The 20,889-nt window shown below is 35.8% G+C and overlaps 2 protein-coding genes, 2 long non-coding RNA genes and 1 pseudogene across 4 annotated transcripts; 2 read left to right on the top strand and 3 right to left on the bottom strand.

Moving 5' to 3' along the window:
• Nucleotides 1–7,589: 7,589 nt before the first annotated feature.
• Nucleotides 7,590–9,773, top strand: LOC147945033 (uncharacterized). The gene is made up of 3 exons (XR_015558323.1): nucleotides 7,590–7,635; nucleotides 8,785–9,195; nucleotides 9,499–9,773. It is a non-coding gene; the product is annotated as an uncharacterized LOC147945033 (long non-coding RNA).
• On the bottom strand, nucleotides 8,481–9,652 carry LOC147945034 (uncharacterized). Its single transcript, XR_015558322.1, has 3 exons — nucleotides 9,513–9,652; nucleotides 8,986–9,043; nucleotides 8,481–8,887 (listed from the first exon to the last, which is right to left on the bottom strand). It is a non-coding gene; the product is annotated as an uncharacterized LOC147945034 (long non-coding RNA).
• Nucleotides 9,774–9,876: 103 nt separating the features above from the next.
• LOC104788459 (exosome complex component RRP41 homolog) lies at nucleotides 9,877–12,063 on the top strand. The gene is made up of 11 exons (XM_010514212.3): nucleotides 9,877–10,097; nucleotides 10,224–10,299; nucleotides 10,396–10,442; nucleotides 10,520–10,580; nucleotides 10,702–10,743; nucleotides 10,844–10,908; nucleotides 10,998–11,076; nucleotides 11,172–11,208; nucleotides 11,312–11,514; nucleotides 11,609–11,698; nucleotides 11,808–12,063. Exons 2-11 carry the CDS (start codon nucleotides 10,246–10,248, stop codon nucleotides 11,853–11,855), a joined length of 726 nt encoding a protein of 241 aa, XP_010512514.1. The 5' UTR covers nucleotides 9,877–10,097; nucleotides 10,224–10,245; the 3' UTR covers nucleotides 11,856–12,063.
• Nucleotides 12,064–12,129: 66 nt separating this feature from the next.
• LOC104788457 (putative glucose-6-phosphate 1-epimerase) lies at nucleotides 12,130–14,594 on the bottom strand. Its single transcript, XM_010514211.3, has 8 exons — nucleotides 13,839–14,594; nucleotides 13,644–13,718; nucleotides 13,499–13,555; nucleotides 13,238–13,407; nucleotides 13,020–13,154; nucleotides 12,823–12,925; nucleotides 12,638–12,737; nucleotides 12,130–12,564 (listed from the first exon to the last, which is right to left on the bottom strand). Exons 1-8 carry the CDS (start codon nucleotides 13,950–13,952, stop codon nucleotides 12,356–12,358), a joined length of 963 nt encoding a protein of 320 aa, XP_010512513.1. The 5' UTR covers nucleotides 13,953–14,594; the 3' UTR covers nucleotides 12,130–12,355.
• Nucleotides 14,595–17,625: 3,031 nt separating this feature from the next.
• LOC104788456 (multiple C2 domain and transmembrane region protein 12 pseudogene) lies at nucleotides 17,626–20,088 on the bottom strand (annotated as a pseudogene).
• Nucleotides 20,089–20,889: the final 801 nt, after the last annotated feature.

Below are 20,889 nucleotides of genomic sequence, written 5' to 3'. Positions count from 1 at the left end.
GCCTTTGATCTTCTTCCTTCTTCGAGACTCATCTTCTTTGTCTCAGAGATCTCTTGTTGATTCACGAGCATACTTAGCTCGTGATCAAGTTCTATTCAAAACCCGATCGAGGTTCGTTGGTGCGCGGTTCGGGGTGAGTTCGCGAGAAGCTGATCGAGAGAATCTGTTCGCGGTTCCGGGAAGCATCCGAGAGCAGTACGGGAGCGGTACGAAGATCCGGACAAGAGTAGTACGTGATCCGGACGAGAGCAGTACGTGATCCGGACGAGAGCAGTACGTGATCCGGACGAGAGCAGTACGTGATCCGAGGTTCATGATCAGAAATCAAAGGTAAATCTGAGGTCTTTAGCTCCCAGATCATATCCAGTCAGACCCTAATTGGTGAAAGGTAAACAAGATCAAAACTCTCTTAGAACCATATAATCGAATCTGGAACTAAAGCTATAAGAACCCTAAAATATCCAAGTAAACAACAAACAAACTTAAGATCTATAATCCTGTAAAACTTAAAAACTGATTCGCATAGGATTGATAGATTGCTTGTTAAATTGCACCAAAAGATATCAAGTTTAATTTGGTTTGATTGCTTGATTGATTGTTGCATAAAGAACCTAGAACTAATTTAGATTCATAAGGATCAAATTAAAACAGATTGTTCTAGGAAATTAAAACTTGGATCATTCATGCATAGCAATTAAAATCGGACCATGTATAGGTTGTTTAAAAAATCGGCTGCATGAATTAATCTTAGGATTCCTTAAGCTAAAACTTTAGCATAGATTTCCTGTAATTTTCGGCCATGAAAGCCATAGAACTCGAGCATGAACTTGTCTAGGATCAATTAGGATAATTTCCAAAACCTTGAATCATTATCCTAAACTTTAAGTAAAATTTACTTTAATATTCTAAGAGTATATCCGATTAAAATAAAAACTTTGTTAAGTTTCTATAAATTAAAACATAAAATCGGAAATTAAAATATTGGTTAGGATAAGTTCCTAATTAATTATGGTAATTATCTAAAACTCTTAAGAAAATAATTACTAAATCCTAGACTGAATAGGAAAACATAGAAAAGGAAATCCTATCTAGAAATAAGGAAATTGTTGCATGCATTATCTATTTGATTTTGTTGTCCTTGCATGCATAAATATAAGCCACGAAAATATGAGTAAGGCAAGGCATGTTTCGGTCTTAAATACCGCATGGCCTAAGGCATGGTTCGGTCTCAAATACCGCATGACCTGAATTAATATTTGTGGCATGGTTCGGTCTCAAATACCGCATAGCCTAGACTAAAAACAGTTCCATGGTTTGGTCTTAAATACCACATGGCATGATCCAAATTAATTACATGGTTCGGTCTTAAAAACCGCATGATATAATCGGATGCATGTTCTGTATTAACCTAAAAATCAAAGGACCTATGTGAGTGTATTAAGGATGATAATGATTGCACTAAGAAAAATATATATAAGGTGATTATGCATATGCACACCTTGATGAGAGTCACAAGAATCAGTACCTCACCATAGAAAATCCTATTGACCTTTGGACAGAGTTGAAAAACAAATATGGACACCAACAGATGGTGCTCCTACCAAAGGCTCAATTCGATTAGAAAAACCTAAGGATCCAGGACTTCAAATCCTTGGATGAGTATAACTCAGAGCTTTTAAGATTGTCTCTATCCTAAGGTGGTGTGGTACTGAGATTACTAAGGATTTGCTAGAGAAGACATTCTCGGCTTATCACACTAAGGGGTTTAAGACCTATGCAGACCTCATCTCTTGTTTGCTACTTGCTGAGCAAAACAATGAGCCATTATTGATGGAAAGTGCAATGAAGCTCACAAGGTTGACATTACAAAGAAAAATCCTCAAGAGCCTAAAGAGCCTAATTAGACCAACTACGTCCACAGAGAAAGACACTACGGCCGCGGCCGTGGTGGCAGAGGACGTGGTGGTCGAGTAGGCCAGGCTAGCCGAGGAGGCCGCGGACATGTTGGTCCAGGTCGTGTGGACTTACCAAGGAAATAATTATGGTGGTCAAGGCCATAGAAACTGATTAGGCTTCGGCCTTGGTTGGTATAGAGGCCGCGGGTTATCTAAACCCGCAACATAAGACCAAGTCCACTTGTAATAATAATTATGGTATAGAAAACCATTAGATAAAGACATGCAGAACTCCTAAAGCACCTTGTTGATCTCTACTAAGAGAATTTGAAATAAAGAAAATAAATCCAGAAATCTAACCTGGTTCATCTCGATGGTGAAGGAAATTTCAACCATGAGAATGATGACTAAATTGGATTATGAGATTTGTAATTGCCTAAAGAAAAATATTTAAACTCATGTGGTGTATTAACTTAGTTTCTATGCTTTGAATTTGATTGAATTACTATTTCCTTCATTATATATTTGCAAGTTTAAAACATAAAATTATTGTCCTATTTATAGAAATGGCCAAGGACATATAATAAAAAGTGCCAATGTTAGTACAATTGCGGGTATAGCAATTTTATATGAAGACTACGGCCAGACTCACATTTTGTTGCCTAAATGGCACACATATGGAATTAAGTGATGCCTTATACTCACCCAACTCTAAGAGAAGCTTATTGAGCTTTAAAGATATAAGATCAAATGGTTATCATATTGGTACCAAGGGTGAAGGATCTAAAGAGTTCCTCTACATTACAGAAAATGTGAAAGGACAAAAGAAGATCCTAGAGACTATACCTGCACTAGCCTCTGGTTTATACCATGCCAAGATTAATATGATAGAAGCTAACTTGGCAAAGCAAAGAAAGAAAATATTCAACGAATAATTCACTTTATGGCATGACCGGCTTGGCCAGCCGGGTTCGAACATGATGATAAGAGTTCGAAAGAGCACATCCTCAAAGAAAGAAAATTTTTCCCTAAAATCTCACTTGTGTAGCATGTGCACAAGGGAAACTTATTATAAGACCATCACAAGTAAAAGTCAGCAAAGAAAATTTTCTGGAAAGGATACAAGGTGACATATGTGGGCCAGATGGTCCCACGTATGCTTGTTATCCACGAGAAACCTTAGCATTTGCTAGGCTCTTAGCTCAAATCATTCGATTAAGAGCACATTTTCCGGACTTTCCACTTAAGACTTCACATCCCAAGCGTTTAATGATTTCTGTATGTCCATGGGGGTGAGTGTGGAACATCCTGTGGTACATGTTCATACACAAAACGGATTAGCTGATTAGCTGAATCTTTCATTAAACAAATACAATTAATAGCTCGACCATTGTTAATGCGTGAGAAGCTTTCTGTGTCGGCTTGGGGACACACGGTCTTACATGCATCAGAACTTATACGCATCAGGCCATCTAGTGAGAATAGATATTCCCAACGGGTCATTAGCCAGACATATCCCATCTAAAACAATATTCAGGTGTGCCGTTTATATTGCATCCATTAAGATGGGATCTCAAAGAAGAATGGGAATATACGTTGGATATGAGTCTCCCACCATTATAAAGTATCTTGAGCCAACCACATGTGATTTATTTGTGGCCAGATACGCGGACTGTAAGTTTACAAAATCCGAATTCCCTATGTTAGGTGGAGAGAGACTAGCAAGCTGGTCAAAGAATTAATATGGAATCAAACATCCTTAAATTGGCAAGATCCTCGAACTATAGCATGTGATGCAGAAGTTCAGAAGATTATACATCTTCAAAGCTAGCTAATAAATTGCCAGATTCCATTTGACCCAAAGAGAGTAATAAAATCGTACATACCAGCTTGCAATGCACCAGTACGTATTGATGTTCACAAGGAACACAATAATCAAGTTGCTACAGAAAGGTTCCAAAGATAAGATTCCTCGGAAAAGTAAAAAGAGGTGCATATCAGACAGAGGTTAAGGGAATTACAGAAAATACAGACATAGCCATGGCAAGACCTAAGGTACCAAAAATGAGGTTTGGGACGCTAAACCTCAAGGACCTAAAGGTATTAATAATAATGAGATCTCAATAAACTATATCATGTCTGGAATATAATGGAACCACAAAGATGTCGACATTAAAAGAAATATTATACAAGGTAGCACTTGAGACAAATGAGGATCTAGAGCCCACGTCTATATTAGAGTGCACTCAAAGCAAAGAAAGAAGCTATTGACATGGAGCTTAACTCTTACAAGAAGAGTAGTGTGTTTGGTCCGACCTTAAGGATAACACCTGAAATTAAAGCCAGTTGGACACAGATGGGTCTTTGTGAGAAAGAGAAATGAAATTGTGAGATACAAAGCACGGCTTGTAGCACAAGGATTCTCTCAAAGACCTGGCAAAGATTATGAGGAGATATGCTCCTCTGTGATGGATGCAACGACTTATTAGATATCTAAAGGTCTGGTTGAAATTTGTGGTTAATGGATGTTGTAACCACATACTTATATAGTCCACTGGATAATAAAATGAGATTACCAGAGGGTATAGAACTCAAAGATAAGAGTAGTTCTCGAGAACAATACTGCATAAGGCTAGACAAATCCCTTACTGGACTGAAACAAAATGGGTGTATGTGGTACAATAGATTCAGTAAGTACTAAGCCAAAGAGGGCTATAAAATGATCCCATCAGTCCATGTATTTATAAAGAAGTTTGCAAACAAAGGATTTGTAATCATAGCAGTATATGAGGATAATTTGAATATCCTAAGAACCTCTGGGAAATCGCCCAAACAGTAGAATATCTCAAGAGAGAATTCTAAATGAAAGACCTAGGCAAAGTAAGAAAAATTCTGTTTGGGATTACAACTTGAGTACATTGATGATGAAAACCTTGTGCATCAAATGGCATATACAGAAAAGGTACTCAAGAGATTTAATATGGAGCAAGCTCACTCATTGACTAGCCCAATGGTTGTGAGAAGTGTAGAAGTGGATAAAAGATCCATTTGCTCCTAAGAAGGACAATAAAGAAGTTATTGGTCCTAATATGCCATACCTCAGTGCTATAGGAGTGTTAACATTCTTGGCTAGCCACACTAGACCAGAGATAAGTTTGCCGTGAACCTCCAAGCAAGAATTAGTTCTTGATAGACCCAAAGGCACTAGAGTGAAATTAAGTATTAATTACGTTGCCTACAAGGAACATTTAAATTTGGGTTTATATTATACTAACTATAACAAAGATGTTTTAGTTGGTTTTGTTAATGCAGGTTATAGCAAAGAAATTTTAGTGTGTTTGGTCAATATTGATGATAAGGAGCCAACAGCACTATATGAAGACAATACAGCCTGCATCGCACAACTCAAGGAAGGTTACATCAAGGGAGATCGGACGAAGCACATCTTGCCGAAGTTCTTCTACACAAGGCCGGAGAAGTTCAAGTGGTGCAAGTTCAATCATGTGACAACTCAGACGATCTCTTCACCAAGGCATTACCGACAACAACATTCAAGAAGCTCACGCACCAGATTGGAATGCGGAGACTCAAGGACTTAGAGTGATGTTTGGAACAGGGGGAGCAATGTGTGCTGTACTCTTTTTCCTTCACCAAGGTTTTGTCCCAATGGGTTTTCCTGGTAAGGTTTTAATGAGGCAGCATCCCCTAAGCACATTGCAGCGATCCCGTCCAAGCATAGGCACGGTCATCTCGTCCAAGGGGGAGTGTTGTAAAACACTTAGTGGACTCTATCTGACCGGCCCGTCTATTAGCTCTATAGTTACGGCCCATTGTACTAAGGCCCATTCGGCCATGTCCTTAGTTATGTCGGTTTGTACTTAGTCTCTTATGGGACTCTATATATATGTTGTAACCTTAATTCATTCAATAATAAGACAAGAGATTTCGTTCCCTAAATCCTCTAATTTACAACACTTTCTGAATTCTATTGTTTTTCTGGTTTAAGATAATCTGTAAACTCAATAGTATACTTAGATCTAGTTTTATAATAGAAAAATCAACTAATGTTTTTCTGGTATAAACAAGAAATGTTTGTTAATATGTTCGATTTGATTTTGGTGTTTCAGTTTTCTGCTTACTTCAAGTTTTGTCTCTTGCGTTGTAATGTAAACACCAACTAGTAAAACTAGTTTGTGTGATTGTGTCGAACAATATTTTAGTTTTAACACTAGGACAAAACTATATAGTAGTAAAAAAAAAAAAAAAAAAAAAAACAACTATATAGTAAGATTGTTTCAATATGTGTTTCAACAAGGTTTGAGACAATTAAATTCATGTATAGAGAAATAATATCTACGATTGTTGAAGTTCGGAAGTGGGGGATCATCGGCGGACTACGAAACAATGATGTCGACGTCGGACGTTGAGCTATTGAAAAGGGCGTGGCGTAACGAGAAGGCGGCGCCGGAGATTCTTCAGTACGAAGGAGCTCTTGTAGAAAGAGCCAAAGAGCAGATCGAATTAGTGGTAAAAAATATCTAAATCCCTAATTGTTTTGTTTGTGTTGGTTTTTTTAATAAGAAAATAACCCTTCCTAATCAATATATATTCACAATTTTGAGTTTTTAATTTAGTTTGTAATATCAACAATACAGGAAGAAACAATTGAGGATTATGTGGAAAATGGTAAAATTCGGGCTTTATCTGGTACGATGTCATAGTTCCCATAGAGAAATAGGACGTTTTCCTTTATTATTTCAATATTTCTTTTGTGACAATCTTATTTGATTTTTTTTTTTTTTTGTGTTATCAAGAAAGTTGATTTCAATACCTATATAGAAGCTGCTTGTGATGGTGAGTTCACTTTTACATTCTGTTTTAAGCTAATCATATTAAAAGGTTTTGATCATTCTGTTTTCATTTCATTGGATTTTTTCATGCTCCTGTTGCTAGACATTCTTTGATGCAAAAATGGAGAAATTAAAGGACAAGACTTGCTTTGTCCAGAAAAAAAAAAAAAACAAGACTTGCTATTCCTCTATATGTGTCTTAGAGAAATAGAAAGACCATATTGAGGGAAATAGCAACCCTATCCCATTACTTTGGGAAGAAGGTCATACCGCATATGCAATGAAAGAGGGGAAGCATATGAAAAGGTAGATTGAGCTAAAACTTTTGATCAGTTTAATATCGTAATTCGGGTATGTGTTTTCTTCTCAACTCGTCTAGCTAGTATGATACTTAGGCCAACTCCAACGGAGATGGCAAAACATCAAATTTGGTGTTAATCCACTCCAATGGAACGGTAAAACAAACAATATCTCTATTTTTTTTAGTGTTTTGTGAATAGTGCGACACTATATTTGGTGTAACACTATTCACAAAACACTAAAAAGATATATATATTATTTTATTCATATTTCTGATTTAAAATATATTTAAACTATTATTTATCAACTAAAAATTAGATATATCATCAATATTTTTAAATCTATTTTATTACATTTAGTAATATAAACTAGTAACTATAATGAATATAGTATAAAATAATAATTACGATTAAATTTTAAAATAAATATAAAATTTAATAAGATTAAAAGTTCATACTAAATTTCAATAAAATAATAAAAACATTATATTACAAAAATAAAACTAAACAAACATAAAAACTAAAATCAATAAGATACATAATATAATTTTGAACAACAATCTAATTTCCAGAAAAATTATTTCCACTAAGGTAATCATAATACTGACTAAAATTTGGTTGGTCTTCACTTTGTGATTGTTGTCCTTGAACTAAATCTTCTTGATTTTGGGATACTCGATATTGGGATCCAAAATACTCTTCCTGAGATTGTTATATAAATTTTGATGTTTTATTAGAATCTTAAAAAACAAAATATTTTAGGGGAAATAATTTTAGATTGTTATCTTAGTGGAAATAATTTATATAAACAAAGATGTTTTCTGTTATTTTAATTTATTGATTGTAATTTTCTATTAAGTACTAGATTGAATTAAATCGTTTATATAAATGTTGATGTTTAATTAAACTATTAAAAAAATTAGTTTAATAATATAATAATTACAAGTTCTGTTTTAGTGTGAAATTTGGTGTTGTGGTTGAAGATAAAAAACTTTTTGGAACACCAAAACACTAAATTTAGTGTCAAATTTAGTGTTTTGGTGTTTTATGGTCGAAGTTGCCCTTAGTAGAATGCAATAAGCCTATCCGGAACAGGACGTGTGACATATTAATTAGATGTTTGATTGAAATTAAAAGAGGGAAAAAGCTTTGAGACCTATCTTGAGACAAGTAACATGAATTTTTAGAAAAAGTGAAAGACGAGCTTTTTACGCTTATACCCTTAAAATCTCACTTATGGGGGTGTATTGAATTTGATATTTTAGGAGATTTACTGGGATTTTAATATTTTAGAATTTTGAGAGATTTGTGTGTAATTTTAGGAGATTTGGTTATTAAATTTGAGATTTTAGGATTTGGTGAGATTTGAGTTTTGAGATTTGTTGAGATTTGATTATTGAATTTTAGGTGATTTTGATATATAAAAAGAAAAAAAAAAAGCAACTGACATAATCAAATGTCGATTAATTATAAATTCTTTCACACTTTGATTAAGAAGAAAAATAAACATTGACCATGTTTTTTTCCAATCACTGGTGGAGTGACTGCAACACAAATTAAATAGCTGCATTTTAGGAAAAATAAAGAGCTGTTACTGTTAACCAAAAAGTGAGGTTCGTAAGATTAAGCTTAAAAGTTAAAACCATGACTAAGCTTACTACCATGACCATTGTAGCTGCCATAATCACCTTCGAGGAGTTGTTCATCTTTTAACTCTCTGTGTGGTGATGTGTGAACCAGAACATAGAGGAGGAGGAAGAGGAGGAGAGTAGTTTAGTTGTAAGAAGCAGCTTTTGTTTTTTGGCGGGAACAAATGGTGCTATTTTCAGTGTGTGTAGTGGACCTGTTGCAGAGAGAGAAGGACTGGGTACGAGGAACAATTTTGGTGCTCTGTTTTACGAGCTTGTGAAAGTGATAAAAGCAAAAAGAAAACAAATATACCTGGTTAATGTTAAGAAACAATTTCACCACCTCCTAGCCCAAGTCCTTCCCACATTAACTGAATCACCAAACACAATAAGCAATAAGCAATGACTAATCATAGCTTTTCAAGAAAGTATAGAGTTTTTCAATTCAGACAAAAGGAACAAAGCAGAGACGCGGGAATAGATGGATGGCTGTCCCTTGGAGGCATTCTTTTATGCATCACAGGTAATATGTTCATTTATGTTCTGAAAATAGACCCATCAAGTGTTAATGCTATGTTATGTCTCATCTCGGCAATTTTTCTAACTTCGAGGCTATCTTTGCTGAACTAGGCCAATTTACAGCTACATCTATAAGGGTATATGACGACTTATTATATTAACGACTTATTCTTGACCTAAGGAATTAGAAAAATATGATACAGTATTAGAATCTGATTACAGTTTTTATTATTCGACAGCTTCTTTTGTTGGCTACTGAAGATGATGAATAAACAATAACATTTTGCAATCTCATGGTTCTATGCAGTTTGTGTTGTTTACCCGTGTCTGGTTCTTCAATACATGGGCCAAGCTGCGTTTTTGTCAAAGAATTTTTCTGCTCTACCTTCAAGCTTTTATTAAACTAAATGATTTTTCCAGAGTAAAGAGAGTAGAGAGAAGAGAGAAAGAGAGAAAGAGGGAGAGTTTGCAAAAAAAAATGTCGAAGAAATTTTTTTTTTTGGTAGATCGAAGAAAGTTTTTTATTAAACAAATATTTTATTGTAAGACATATTTTTAAACTAAAAATGTTTGAAAAGTCACCTAAAATCACATTCAATAGATTTTTAAAAGAAATTTGTGATTTTTTGAATAACCGTAGATTTGAAGTAAGATTTATAAATTAGTGATTGAATAACAAGAGATTGTAAATGATTTTAATAAATTTCACATTCAATTACATAGGATTTCAGATGATTTTTAAAAATCATCAATTAAATAACATGAGATTTAAGAATATCTCAAAATCTCTTAAAATCCTAAGTTCAATGTGAACCAACAGCCCTAAATCACTCTTTTTTTTAGTTCTATCGTCGACGGAGCCGTCCATCACCGTCCGTCATATCGCCGCCGCAAATACAGGCAGAGGTATATTACATGTCTCATCACCTCTTGTTCCTCAGTTGTTTCTGTTCCTCTGGGAATCAGAAAGCATCAAACTTGTTCTGTTTCTGTCTTGCTCTGCTCTCATAGTTAACTAACCTCTCTGTCTAGGGCTCTGTAAGTTTTCGCAACAATGGAGTACGTAAACCCAGAAGGTCTTCGATTAGATGGTCGCCGATTCAATGAGGTATGTTTCCCATCTCTCTCTATTCATTGTCTTTTCTTTGCTGATGATGATGCCTTCACAAGTCAATTCGTGATGCGTCTTGTAATGAAATCTCAGATGAGGCAAATCGTAGCTGAAGTTGGAGTAGTATCTAAGGCTGACGGGTATACTTAATTCTTCCATCTCAGTTCTAAATTTGACACTTATATATGAACACAAAAATTTCAACTTTTGTTTCTAGTTCTGCTGTTTTCGAGATGGGCAATACCAAAGTAATAGCAGCTGTCTATGGTCCAAGAGAGGTACTTGATTTTGACCTATAAAGATTGGTGCTTTAGTTGTATATAATCCAGTGAATTAAGCGAATTGGTTTATTTCTGTCTGTTTTAAAATTGGTATGTATCTCTCTCTGTGCTTCCTCAGATTCAAAACAAGAGCCTGCAAAAGAAGAACGACCATGCATTGGTATGTAAATGCTTTTGTGATCTTGTTACGTATTGTTCTTTGGCGAAAAGCTTATGTCAAATTTGTAATGCTTATGGCTAAAAATGTTATGTTTTGGTAGGTGCTGTGTGAGTATAGTATGGCTCAGTTTAGTACTGGTGATCGTAGAAGACAAAAATTCGACAGGTTTATATCGTGTAGCTATAAAAAAGACTTTTGCTTCTTCTTACGGGAATCATATTAAATTGTTGTGTATTAATTATGATGATGATCAGGCGATCAACAGAGCTATCTCTTGTTATCCGTCAGACAATGGAAGCGTGCATATTAACCGAATTGTTGCCTCATTCTCAGGTTTCCTTGACGAACTTGTAATCAAAGTTTGCATTTTTCTCTGTTTTTGTTTGCTTTTTTTGCTTCTTGATGGATTGATTGTTTCCTTTGTGCAGATTGACATATTCCTTCAGGTTCTACAAGCTGATGGAGGTAAGAGTAACTAACTTACTCTCTCTCTCTCTCTGTTCTGCAAACAAGTTTTTAAGCTCTTTTGATCTCTGATTTGCCATTAGTGATAATGTTCTGTATTCAGGAACAAGATCAGCTTGTATCAATGCCGCGACTCTAGCTTTAGCAGATGCTGGAATTCCAATGCGTGATCTCGCTGTGTCTTGTAGTGCTGGATACTTAAACAGTACTCCTCTTCTTGATCTTAACTATGTCGAAGATAGCGCTGGAGGAGCTGATGTAACCGTTGGTATTCTACCTAAATTGGACAAAGTGACACTCCTTCAGGTTCTTTCTTCTTCTTCCCTCCATATCACATCTGTCTCTACTACATTCCCAGTGATATGATTCTAGATGTTTATGTCTTGAGTTATAAATGTAGATGGATGCGAAGTTACCGATGGAAACATTTGAAACGGTGTTTGCATTGGCTTCTGAAGGTTGCAAGGCAATTGCAGAGAGAATACGCGAGGTAACAATTGAGTTTTGAATCTTTCTACTTTCTAGGGTGTTCTTTCTCCACCACCATTTACGATTTGTTCTTTGTTCTCTAAATGTTAAATTCTTCTTTTGTTGTGAAGGTACTTCAAGAAAACACCAAACAGCTAGAGTATCGCCGAGCTGCATGAACTTTATATAGTGTTAGAGAAAAAACATGACGCTGCGAGATTTTTGTCAATTAGATTTTGGAAGTTGGTTATCAAAAACCGAGGATTATCCTAAACTCAAAGCTAGTAGTGCAAAGTTCTGCTCTTTTTGGTTAAAATGGTTATATTTTTGTAGTTGATCTATTCGGCAAACCAACTTTGATCTATATAAGAGTATAATGTTATAACAGATTCAGTAGTAATCTAAAGTTACTACTTACTACTTACTACTGAATAGTCACATTTAAAACACACCTTAACTCAAATTCATACATTAGCCGAGGAGAAAAGGTTTTTCTTTTGTTCTGTCACCTACATCACGAGACCGGTTTGAGAAATCACCAGCTCATAAGCTTCTACTAAGAAAACGAGAATCAACAAAATAGGGAAATAGAAAAAAACGGTGCTTCTGCTTTTTCCAATGTTGCAGTACAAAAAAAGCTGCAGAAACTTGCAATGGAACAAGCATATTTTCTTTAGGATCAGAATCCTTTGCTCTGTAGTTCGAGTTGATCGAAGCAGAAACTAGATTTAACCGCGGTCAACATAAGCCGGCCAGTCCATTCTTCTCCTGGCTTCAAAGTGATCGGTCTCTCAACAGCTGCACCATTCACACAGAGCATGCTTTTGTACTCATCATCCCCAAAATCCGCCATTGTTTTAGATTTCTTTTCCCATGGATTCCATACAACTGCACCATCCATCAAAGTTAATGATGAATCATATCATATACAACAACAAACAAGTAATTGTTTGATTCTCACCAGTGTCTGGAAGTCCTTCCTTTCCAATAACATACGTTCTTTTTCGTTCATGATCAAGAACTGCAACTACCTTTGGTGATTTAAGGTAAGTCCGGTCCATCTGAATTCAAAAGATGCAATATAAGGTAACCAAGCCAAGAGAAGATACTTGTTCGCTATATAGATGATTGCTTTAAAGGTTTTACCTCGGATTCAAAGGTTATTGCATCGCCTTGTTCAGTCAAAAGCTCTCTTTTGCTGAGGTTGTCTAAGTAGTCGAGTGTCTCCAACCCTTCAACTCTCACTTCACTGTTAGAAAAGAAAAGTAAACATTGTTTTGATTTCACCAGACACACTGAAGAATCTTTATGCTGACTTACTGAACAGTAACATAATATTATACCTGATGTCAGAGACAGAGAGGTAAGTGTGATATGCAAAAGAGAAGCTAAAGGGCTTGCCATTGATGTTTCGAATCCGAGAAACTAAGGTTAAGTCGCCATCAACAGCAAGTGAAACCCGAAGACGGAACTCGAAACTGCAGAAACAAATGTGTCACTGTTGAAAGTAGAAAAGCAGTAAAAAAACAAACACAAGAGTGATGTTTCAAGTGACATATACCTATGAGGCCATTGCTTTAAGTCGTCTTCAGAAGGTTTCAAAAGAAGATCAACAAAAGATTTGACAGAGGATGGTTCGTTGTTGGAGTGAAGAGGAGGTGGATTCTCATCGATAACCCAGATTTTGTTCCTGGCAAAACCATGTTGATCCAACAATCCACAATCCCCAAACTTCACCAAACAACACACACACAAACTCCAATTACAGAAAGATCAAATATTTTTAACTGAGAAACAAAAAATAAATCTAATTTTTTTTTACCTGAGGATAACAAATCTGAATCCCTCCACGCATTGATTTTGGGGGTTTGAATATAGCCTAACAAAGAAAGATAAAAATAAGATTTTTTTACTCTCTCTCTCTGTGGTCTTTCTTGAAAACAAAAGGGTATGTAATGTATTTGTACCTTGTTGCTAGTGAAAAGAAGCTCTTCGCCTAGTTCATTCCGCCATGAAATCACTTGCCCTCCATGTAAACTAATCTGGAAACCAACAAACAAAAGAATTGATTTTTAACAAGAACTCGAATATGGTATAATAGTTGAGAGACAACAAAACAGAGAATGGTAGAAGAAGAAAAGAAAAAAGCAAGCAAAGGGGACCTTAGCAGAAGCACCATGTGGGTTTCTGAGAAGGACTTGGTCAATGCCATTCCAGTCTTTGATAATCTCAGTAGCTTCTTTTTGATCCCACACTACTGTTGCGTAATGACCCATTTCTCTCTTTGTCTCTCTCACACTCAAATCTTACTTCTCCTTCTTCTCTTCTTCTTCTTTGAATTTTTGAAAAATCTCAACAACTTACCGACAAAGCCCAAAACAAAACAAAAATAAGAGAGCAAAAGAAAAAAAACGACAAAAGGGCTTTTGCTTTCTCACAAAAATCTCATGACCACGACGTGATTAGATCTGGAAATCTAAGCTCATTTAAGTACTACTACTACTCTCCTCTCCACTCAAAGAAAAAGAAAAAAACAATTAAAAAAGAAGAAGAGAGGAAGAAGAAGAAGAAGAAGAAGAAGAAGAACACATGGCGATAAAAAGAGCAACACAGCTATCTTCTTTCATCTTTTAGTGTTTTTAATTATCTTATTATATAATTATAAACCCTCTCGTTCTTTGGAACTTATTCAATTAGTAATTTTTTTTTATATGAGAAATAATACAATATTACAATAATAAATAAAAAAATAAAATTTCAGATTGGTTTTTTTATCTGAAAAAATACATACAAAGAAGAGATTATAAATGGAAACAGTCTTCAGAAGTTCAGATAGACATGGCGGAAACAGAACTGAACTTTCTCCGGAGATACAATTTATTTATTTATTTTCATTGAAAGTATTTTTTAAATGGGATACCTATTTCTTCTCCCCCATTCATTAATTTTATTATTATATTTTCAAAATAAGTACCATTAATTAAATTTATTTACTCATTCATTTCATTTATTAATGTATCCAACCTGTCATTAATTAAACAAAATAGGAGTAGTACTACTAAGAGATACAACAACAATTAATTTGGGGTTAGAGGAGAAGAATAACGACCTTAATTAGTGGGACTAGATTCTTGGTGCACGCAGGATTATTTTTTTTTAATGGTCTACTGGTATATACATACATATGCTTAGTTTTTGGCCCCAAAATACAACTTAATTAGTACTTTCTTGTCTCATGAATGATTTGTCTAATAAAAAAAAAAAGAAAGGGGAAAGCATTGTGAACTGTAGATAATAACTATAATCTGTGACAACGTACCCACGTGTACGGTGTACATAATCAACATATCAATAAAATGGAAATTTTGAAAAATTATTTGGTGTAATTAAAGATCGTCCAATTTTTAAACACCAACAGAGGAAAAAACGTGCCCCAAATCCTATTATTTCATTCGTAAAATTAACTCTTACCAAATAGAGTAGTACTAGACTACTAGTAATAAGTCACACTAGACGAGTAAATGTATAAAAGTTAAAAATAAATAAAAAAGAATACTAATAGTAATAATTTTTTGAATGAAAATAGTACTAGTAAATAATTATTGCAGCAATATGCATCACTCCTAGCTTTGATTTCGTCGTCTATATATGTACATTTGTATTACATCGTCCGTTTCCAACAAACGGACTATGTGATGTGAGCCGGCGTATTCTCTGTCTATCGTTCATCACTTCATCGTCTCGTTTATCGTCGTCCTATATATATTTCTCGTGTTTGTACATTTTCTATATACGATACGTCGTCGGACTTAATGTATCCTTACCTTGTAACTTAATTAATGGAGTGTTTATTAACAAAAAAAAAAAAAGTGTACATACGTCGGACTCAGTTATCTTTTAAACCGGGTTTTATTGTCTATACATTACTGCATGTTCTTTTTATTGGATTCAACAAGTCCCAAAACTAGTTTGTTTTTGATGGATTTTGGTTCAGTGTCTTCCTTTTTAATTAAAGCTAACGGTTAGGTAACCACAATGTAAGTTTCACAATTCCATGTACTATACAAAATGGTGTTACTACAGTAATTTTTGTAGTATACTTTTTTTATTAAACAAAAACTCTCAAGAAGTTGATGATCAAACACTGCTTCCAGAATCTATTAGTATATTGTTCGATTCATCAGATTCCAAAACTAGTTATACTGTTTTTGATTGTATCATTGTTTTTTCCCCTTTTAAAGCTCGTATCTCTCTCTATGTCTGCGTTTATTATAATTTATAGTCATTAATTACTAACATGTACAGCTGATTTGCTTTACAACAAGTATCAACGGTAACTTTTTAAAACGGTAAGGTGGAGTATGTAACGGTAATATTTTGTCAATTGAGTGATAATTTCTATATTTAAATATAGATAATTTCTAATTTTCTCATTAGTTAATAACGTAATATACCCCGCTTCGCTTTATTTACTTGTGTTCCGTTCTTAACTAAAGCCTCCCACGAAGGCACGAAGCTCCACTAGAGAAAAGCTCTCCGCCTCTCGCATTCTCGGTAAGGTTTTCTTGTATCACTCCTACATAAACTCTGTTTACAACATCTTTTTTCCTTTTCGCTTGAGTTCGTCTCGTCTCGTCTCGTCAAGGTCTTAATGTTTTCGTGGTGGGTTTCGTATCTGTTGAACAGATGAAGATTCAGAGCTATATTGTAGTTGTTGACTTGGGTGTTCTCTCAAACTTGCAAAGCTGGAGAAGCCGTTTTCACCTCCCGTAAGTCTTAGTTCTCTCATTCCTCAACGATCCTTTCAATTCAAGTTAGGTCTTTTTATTGTTGAGCAAGCAATTCGAGAAACTTAGGTATTTTTTTGTTGCTGTTGTTGTGTCTTAAGGTTGCTGAAGCAATAGATGGAATTGTAATAGGTATTTATGATACAGAGGATGCAAATAGAGGTCAGGTTAGGGTTTTTGCTATGAACTAATAATATTGTTACAAACTTCAAAGCTCATTAGAGAATCAATAGATGAACTTTTAGTTTCTCCATCTGTGTGTTCTGCTCCAGATATTGTGTCCACAAGGGATTGACGAAACGCTCCAATGAGAAAGGTGTGGCTAGTGGTGGTGGTTGATGGAGAACCTTTCCTAGATGGGATGGGATGGTCCTAATGGTACAAAGCTTTTTTAGTGAACAAACGCAAAGGTGAGAGACGCAATTTTTGTAATCTCTTTTTCTCTATCTCTCTCTTTCTTTCTTTCGCTGTTTGAAATCTTATGTGATTTGGTTATAGTATTGTTCTTAGAATGGACTTCCCCTTACTGTCTGTGGTAAGCTACAACGATTAGCCAAAGTGAAAAAGGTTCGTGCAGCTGATTAGTATTTCTCAGGTGGGTCATGCTGGAACACTTGATCCCATGGCTACTGGTCTATTAATTTGTCTGCATTGGTAAAAAAGCCACTAAGGCTGTTACTTTCTAATCCAAAGGTTATATGCTTATTGATGATTTACAGAAAGAAAACATAAAAGCCCTCTGTATCTGCAAGTATGATCAAAGGTTATATATACTGTGGTGAAGAGAATGGCTTGGTTTCTCTGTTTCCATTATTCGATTCAGGTAAGTTTGACTCATCATGTTTATATCTCAATTCTTGTGCTACATGTGTGTGTGTGTTTCTTGCATAGCATATATAGGATGTAATAATATGTGTTAACGTGTTCTTTTTGGTAGATGTGACTTCTTTGTCTGAATTAATGAATGAAAAGTACGTTTTTTACACAGCTTTGGTCTGTTTCTATTATTTGGGTACATATATGCTGTTAAGACAAAACAATTTACGCTTCTGATGAAAATTTTGCAGGTCTATTTGGGAATTTGTGATGAAAATTTTGCAGGTCTATTTGGGAATTTGGATGCGCGGAAGGTTAGTTTCACACAACTTTAAATTGTTCATAAAATCTGAACCGTCCAAATCTTTAAAAGCAAAAGAGAATTAATAATATCCAACCGTCGAGAGACTAACAAAACCAAAACAAACATAAAAACAAGAATCCCAAAAACAAAGTCGTGTATAGTATCTCAAAAGTTAAGGTTTTGGTTGGTCGGCAATCTTCTAAAGAAGTTCTGGAACCCGTTGGGCAAGTCGTTGCGAAAACACGGGAAGTTAACCCACCAGATTATAACTCCCAAAAAGAAAAACTTACCAAGATATGGATTGTCCCAAGTAGTGCAAACGAAGCAGAGGATCATGAAACAGAGGACCACGAAGGGAACCAAAAACAATGGCTGCTCAAGCAACGCAACAAGCGCTTGAATCCGTTCAACTTGGTTTGCAAAGTTACCTATTAGTAACATCTGCTTCTCCCTATCCTTCCTCAGCCTATCGTACCTCATCCTAAGAATGTTCACATCCGTCTCCGACGACGGAAACGAGTCCAACTCTTCTGCTAACTCGTCTAGGTTGATCACTTCTAGTCCCCAGAGCTTCAAATCCATGGAAATCAACGGAGGAGGAGGAGGAGGATTGACGTTCCCATAGCACGATATTCGCTTGACCCCAAACCAAAGACTTAGGAGAAAAATGCAAAGCACAGATAGCCACGAAGTCACCAAACACAATATCCAGTAGTGCCCAAAAATAAACACAATACTGACTACACATGCAATGACTTTCGGAGCATCGTGTGTCGTGGATCTGATCCATGCAATGGTCGAAGCACACCACCAGAACCTCTTAAAGACTATGCGAAGCCTATCCCAATTAGCTTTGTTTTTTCTTATACTATAACTCTTACTCTTCGGCTTCAACATATCCGACACGACTTCGCTTCCCAGAGGCGGCAAAGTATTCTCAAGGTTCTTACAATTCAAATCCACAGCTTGTGCTCTCAACTTGTCGACCTGATACACGGACAATGGATATTTGTAATGAGCTTTCGGTAACATCAAACGGAAAGGAGCTGAAAACCATGCGTACCCTTTAGTAACATAAACAAAGCGAATCGCGAGTTGAAGCTCTCCCATTTTCTTCAGTCCGCTGCTTCCCAAATTCATTATCGGATACGAGCAAGTGTAAATCTTGTTACAGTGTACACGATTCAATGGGATCCTCACTTTCCCGATCGGGACATCTTTCTTCATATAGTCTTTGAGGATTTTCCGGTTATCATAGATCCCAAGCGTTAACACCGTACACTCTTCATAGACATCCCACGAATACTGCTCGTTCCACTTGGGTGAGACATTGTTAACCACGGTTCGAGTCCTCACCCATTTATTCCCATATTTAGCCACCACATAACTGTCAATGCCCGGTTTATTCTCGTCTCTTCCCTTTAAACCGGTCGCACCCAAAATCCCGATTTCCAATTTCCCGAGCACACACGGCCATAGCCCTTTAACATAAGATCTGTAGTCACTCGCGTATTCGACGCATTCTTCAGCAACGTGATAAGCCTGATCAGTCGCTAGTTTCATCTTGAGTCTGCTTGCGAACCTCCTCGAATTCCCTGCCGGTTTGACCTTAACCGGCATTTCAAGGTCATAGAACAAACCGGTGCGGAACTTGGAATTTTAAGCGGAGTCATCTCTGAGAGCTTCTTCTCTAACATCCCTATGCATTCTTCATGTTGCTCGTCGACTCTGTCCATCACCTTAATGACGACGGTTCCTTCTAACGGCTCTGATGCAACTAATATTAGATCCTGGTTCCATGACGGGTTCGCACCGGAACAAACTACGGTTTTGAGACATACTTTACGTCACGTATGCCGAAGGAGTCCGTCTACTATCGGAAGAAATCAAATCGTGACCTGAAACAATGCTAACCCTAACGTAACAGAGCCTTGGGGCTAGGTAGACCTTAGGTCGCGTGTTGATCACGCAACTTGGACTCACTTCAGAGGCGTCTGAAAACCAAGCCTCTGGATAAACCTCGTCAACTTGTGTACCAAACCAAGCCGACATTAGCAAATCCATGTGATGACCTGTTTCGGCATTCTGCATAGAGTACCACTGAGGCGCGATTCTTGCGTCGGGAGGAACCCTACTCGGAATCTCCGCGGCCATTTTGAAGTTTCGCTTGGCAATTACAGTAGTGGTCGCACCGTCTTTGAGAGTAACGGACAAGACATCACCTTTGGTTTTGTCGAAAGCAAAGACTTGATTCCACTCCATATTTTGTCCCATTGGCAGATCTTCGGTCGAGGATTTGTAGTTTCCGAGAGTGATTTCGACGATGGGGATTACAACAGTGTTCTCTTTTTTGTTCTTGGCTTGGATTACTTCTACGTAAAGAAACTCCATCTGCTCGACGAGGTCATGTGAAGATGTTGGACCGTGAGGGTTTCGAACTCCTCTTTCTCCTCCAAGCTTTGGAGAGATTTGCTTGACGAAAAATTCATCTTTCTTTGCAGCCATCTCTGAAATGAATACATAAAAACAAGAAAAAGAGAAACGATAAGAAATTTGATTTTGTGTACGCAAATGAGTTTGTAATTAATTTTAAAAGAACTGACTTTTAGATCACTAAACAAGTCACAAGGAGTTATAGAGTCCAGTGGCAAACCTAAGAAAATTATTTTTATTAGGGTCAACATATTTAAATATTAAACATTTTGATATATATATATTTAAATATTAAACATTTTGATTAGGTAAAAAAGTTAATATTTTCCTAGTTTCATTTATTAAAAATTACATAAACTAATAATAAAATATAATATTACATAACATATATAGTAAATATTACATTATCTTTTTAGTTAAGCATATATACGTATAAATATTAATAAATAATACAATTACTAAAGTATAGAAAATGAATATAAAAGTTGAATTTAGTATGAAAATCATGATAGCAATTAAAATGGAAAAAGAGCAGCACTGTTCATGAAAAAACCATCGTATAGGGCTATATGGGTATATATACTAATTCTAACTTATTATTAACTAATAAAAAGATAAATTTATGACTAAAATTTTTCAAAATACTAATATTCAAAAACATTATGGAAACACAATAAAATATTCCATAAACAGTGTTGGCTTCGCTAGAAAAAAATAGAACGACAAGAGACTTACTGCCCAAGGAAGCAGACGACAGGTTGCAGACGAATTAAGCAGAAGCAATAACAGACGACCTAACTTGCAGATGAAGAAGCCAGCGACCAGCGACCTAACTTGCGACAGAAGCAACCAGAAACAACCAAAGCTTTCAGA

Source organism: Camelina sativa, chromosome 5 (genome assembly GCF_030686135.1).
Source record: "Camelina sativa cultivar CO46 ecotype springtype chromosome 5, ASM3068613v1".
NCBI lineage: Eukaryota > Viridiplantae > Streptophyta > Magnoliopsida > Brassicales > Brassicaceae > Camelina > Camelina sativa.
The sequence above is the reverse complement of the archived record's forward strand: the minus strand, read 5'-3'. Positions and strand labels throughout refer to the sequence as shown.

Excerpts from the sequence above, each read along its gene's own strand:
- LOC104788457 (XM_010514211.3), bottom strand. The coding sequence starts at position 13,952 with ATGGGTCATTACGCAACAGTAGTGTGGGATCAAAAAGAAGCTACTGAG. Across the intron at positions 13,556-13,643 it reads TTCTTTTCACTAGCAACAAG|GCTATATTCAAACCCCCAAA; the intron begins GTACAAATACAT and ends TTTCTTTGTTAG. Across the intron at positions 12,565-12,637 it reads GGAAGGACTTCCAGACACTG|TTGTATGGAATCCATGGGAA; the intron begins GTGAGAATCAAA and ends TGGATGGTGCAG.
- LOC104788459 (XM_010514212.3), top strand. The coding sequence starts at position 10,246 with ATGGAGTACGTAAACCCAGAAGGTCTTCGATTAGATGGTCGCCGATTC. Across the intron at positions 10,443-10,519 it reads GTAGTATCTAAGGCTGACGG|TTCTGCTGTTTTCGAGATGG; the intron begins GTATACTTAATT and ends TTTTGTTTCTAG. Across the intron at positions 11,077-11,171 it reads AATTGTTGCCTCATTCTCAG|ATTGACATATTCCTTCAGGT; the intron begins GTTTCCTTGACG and ends TCCTTTGTGCAG.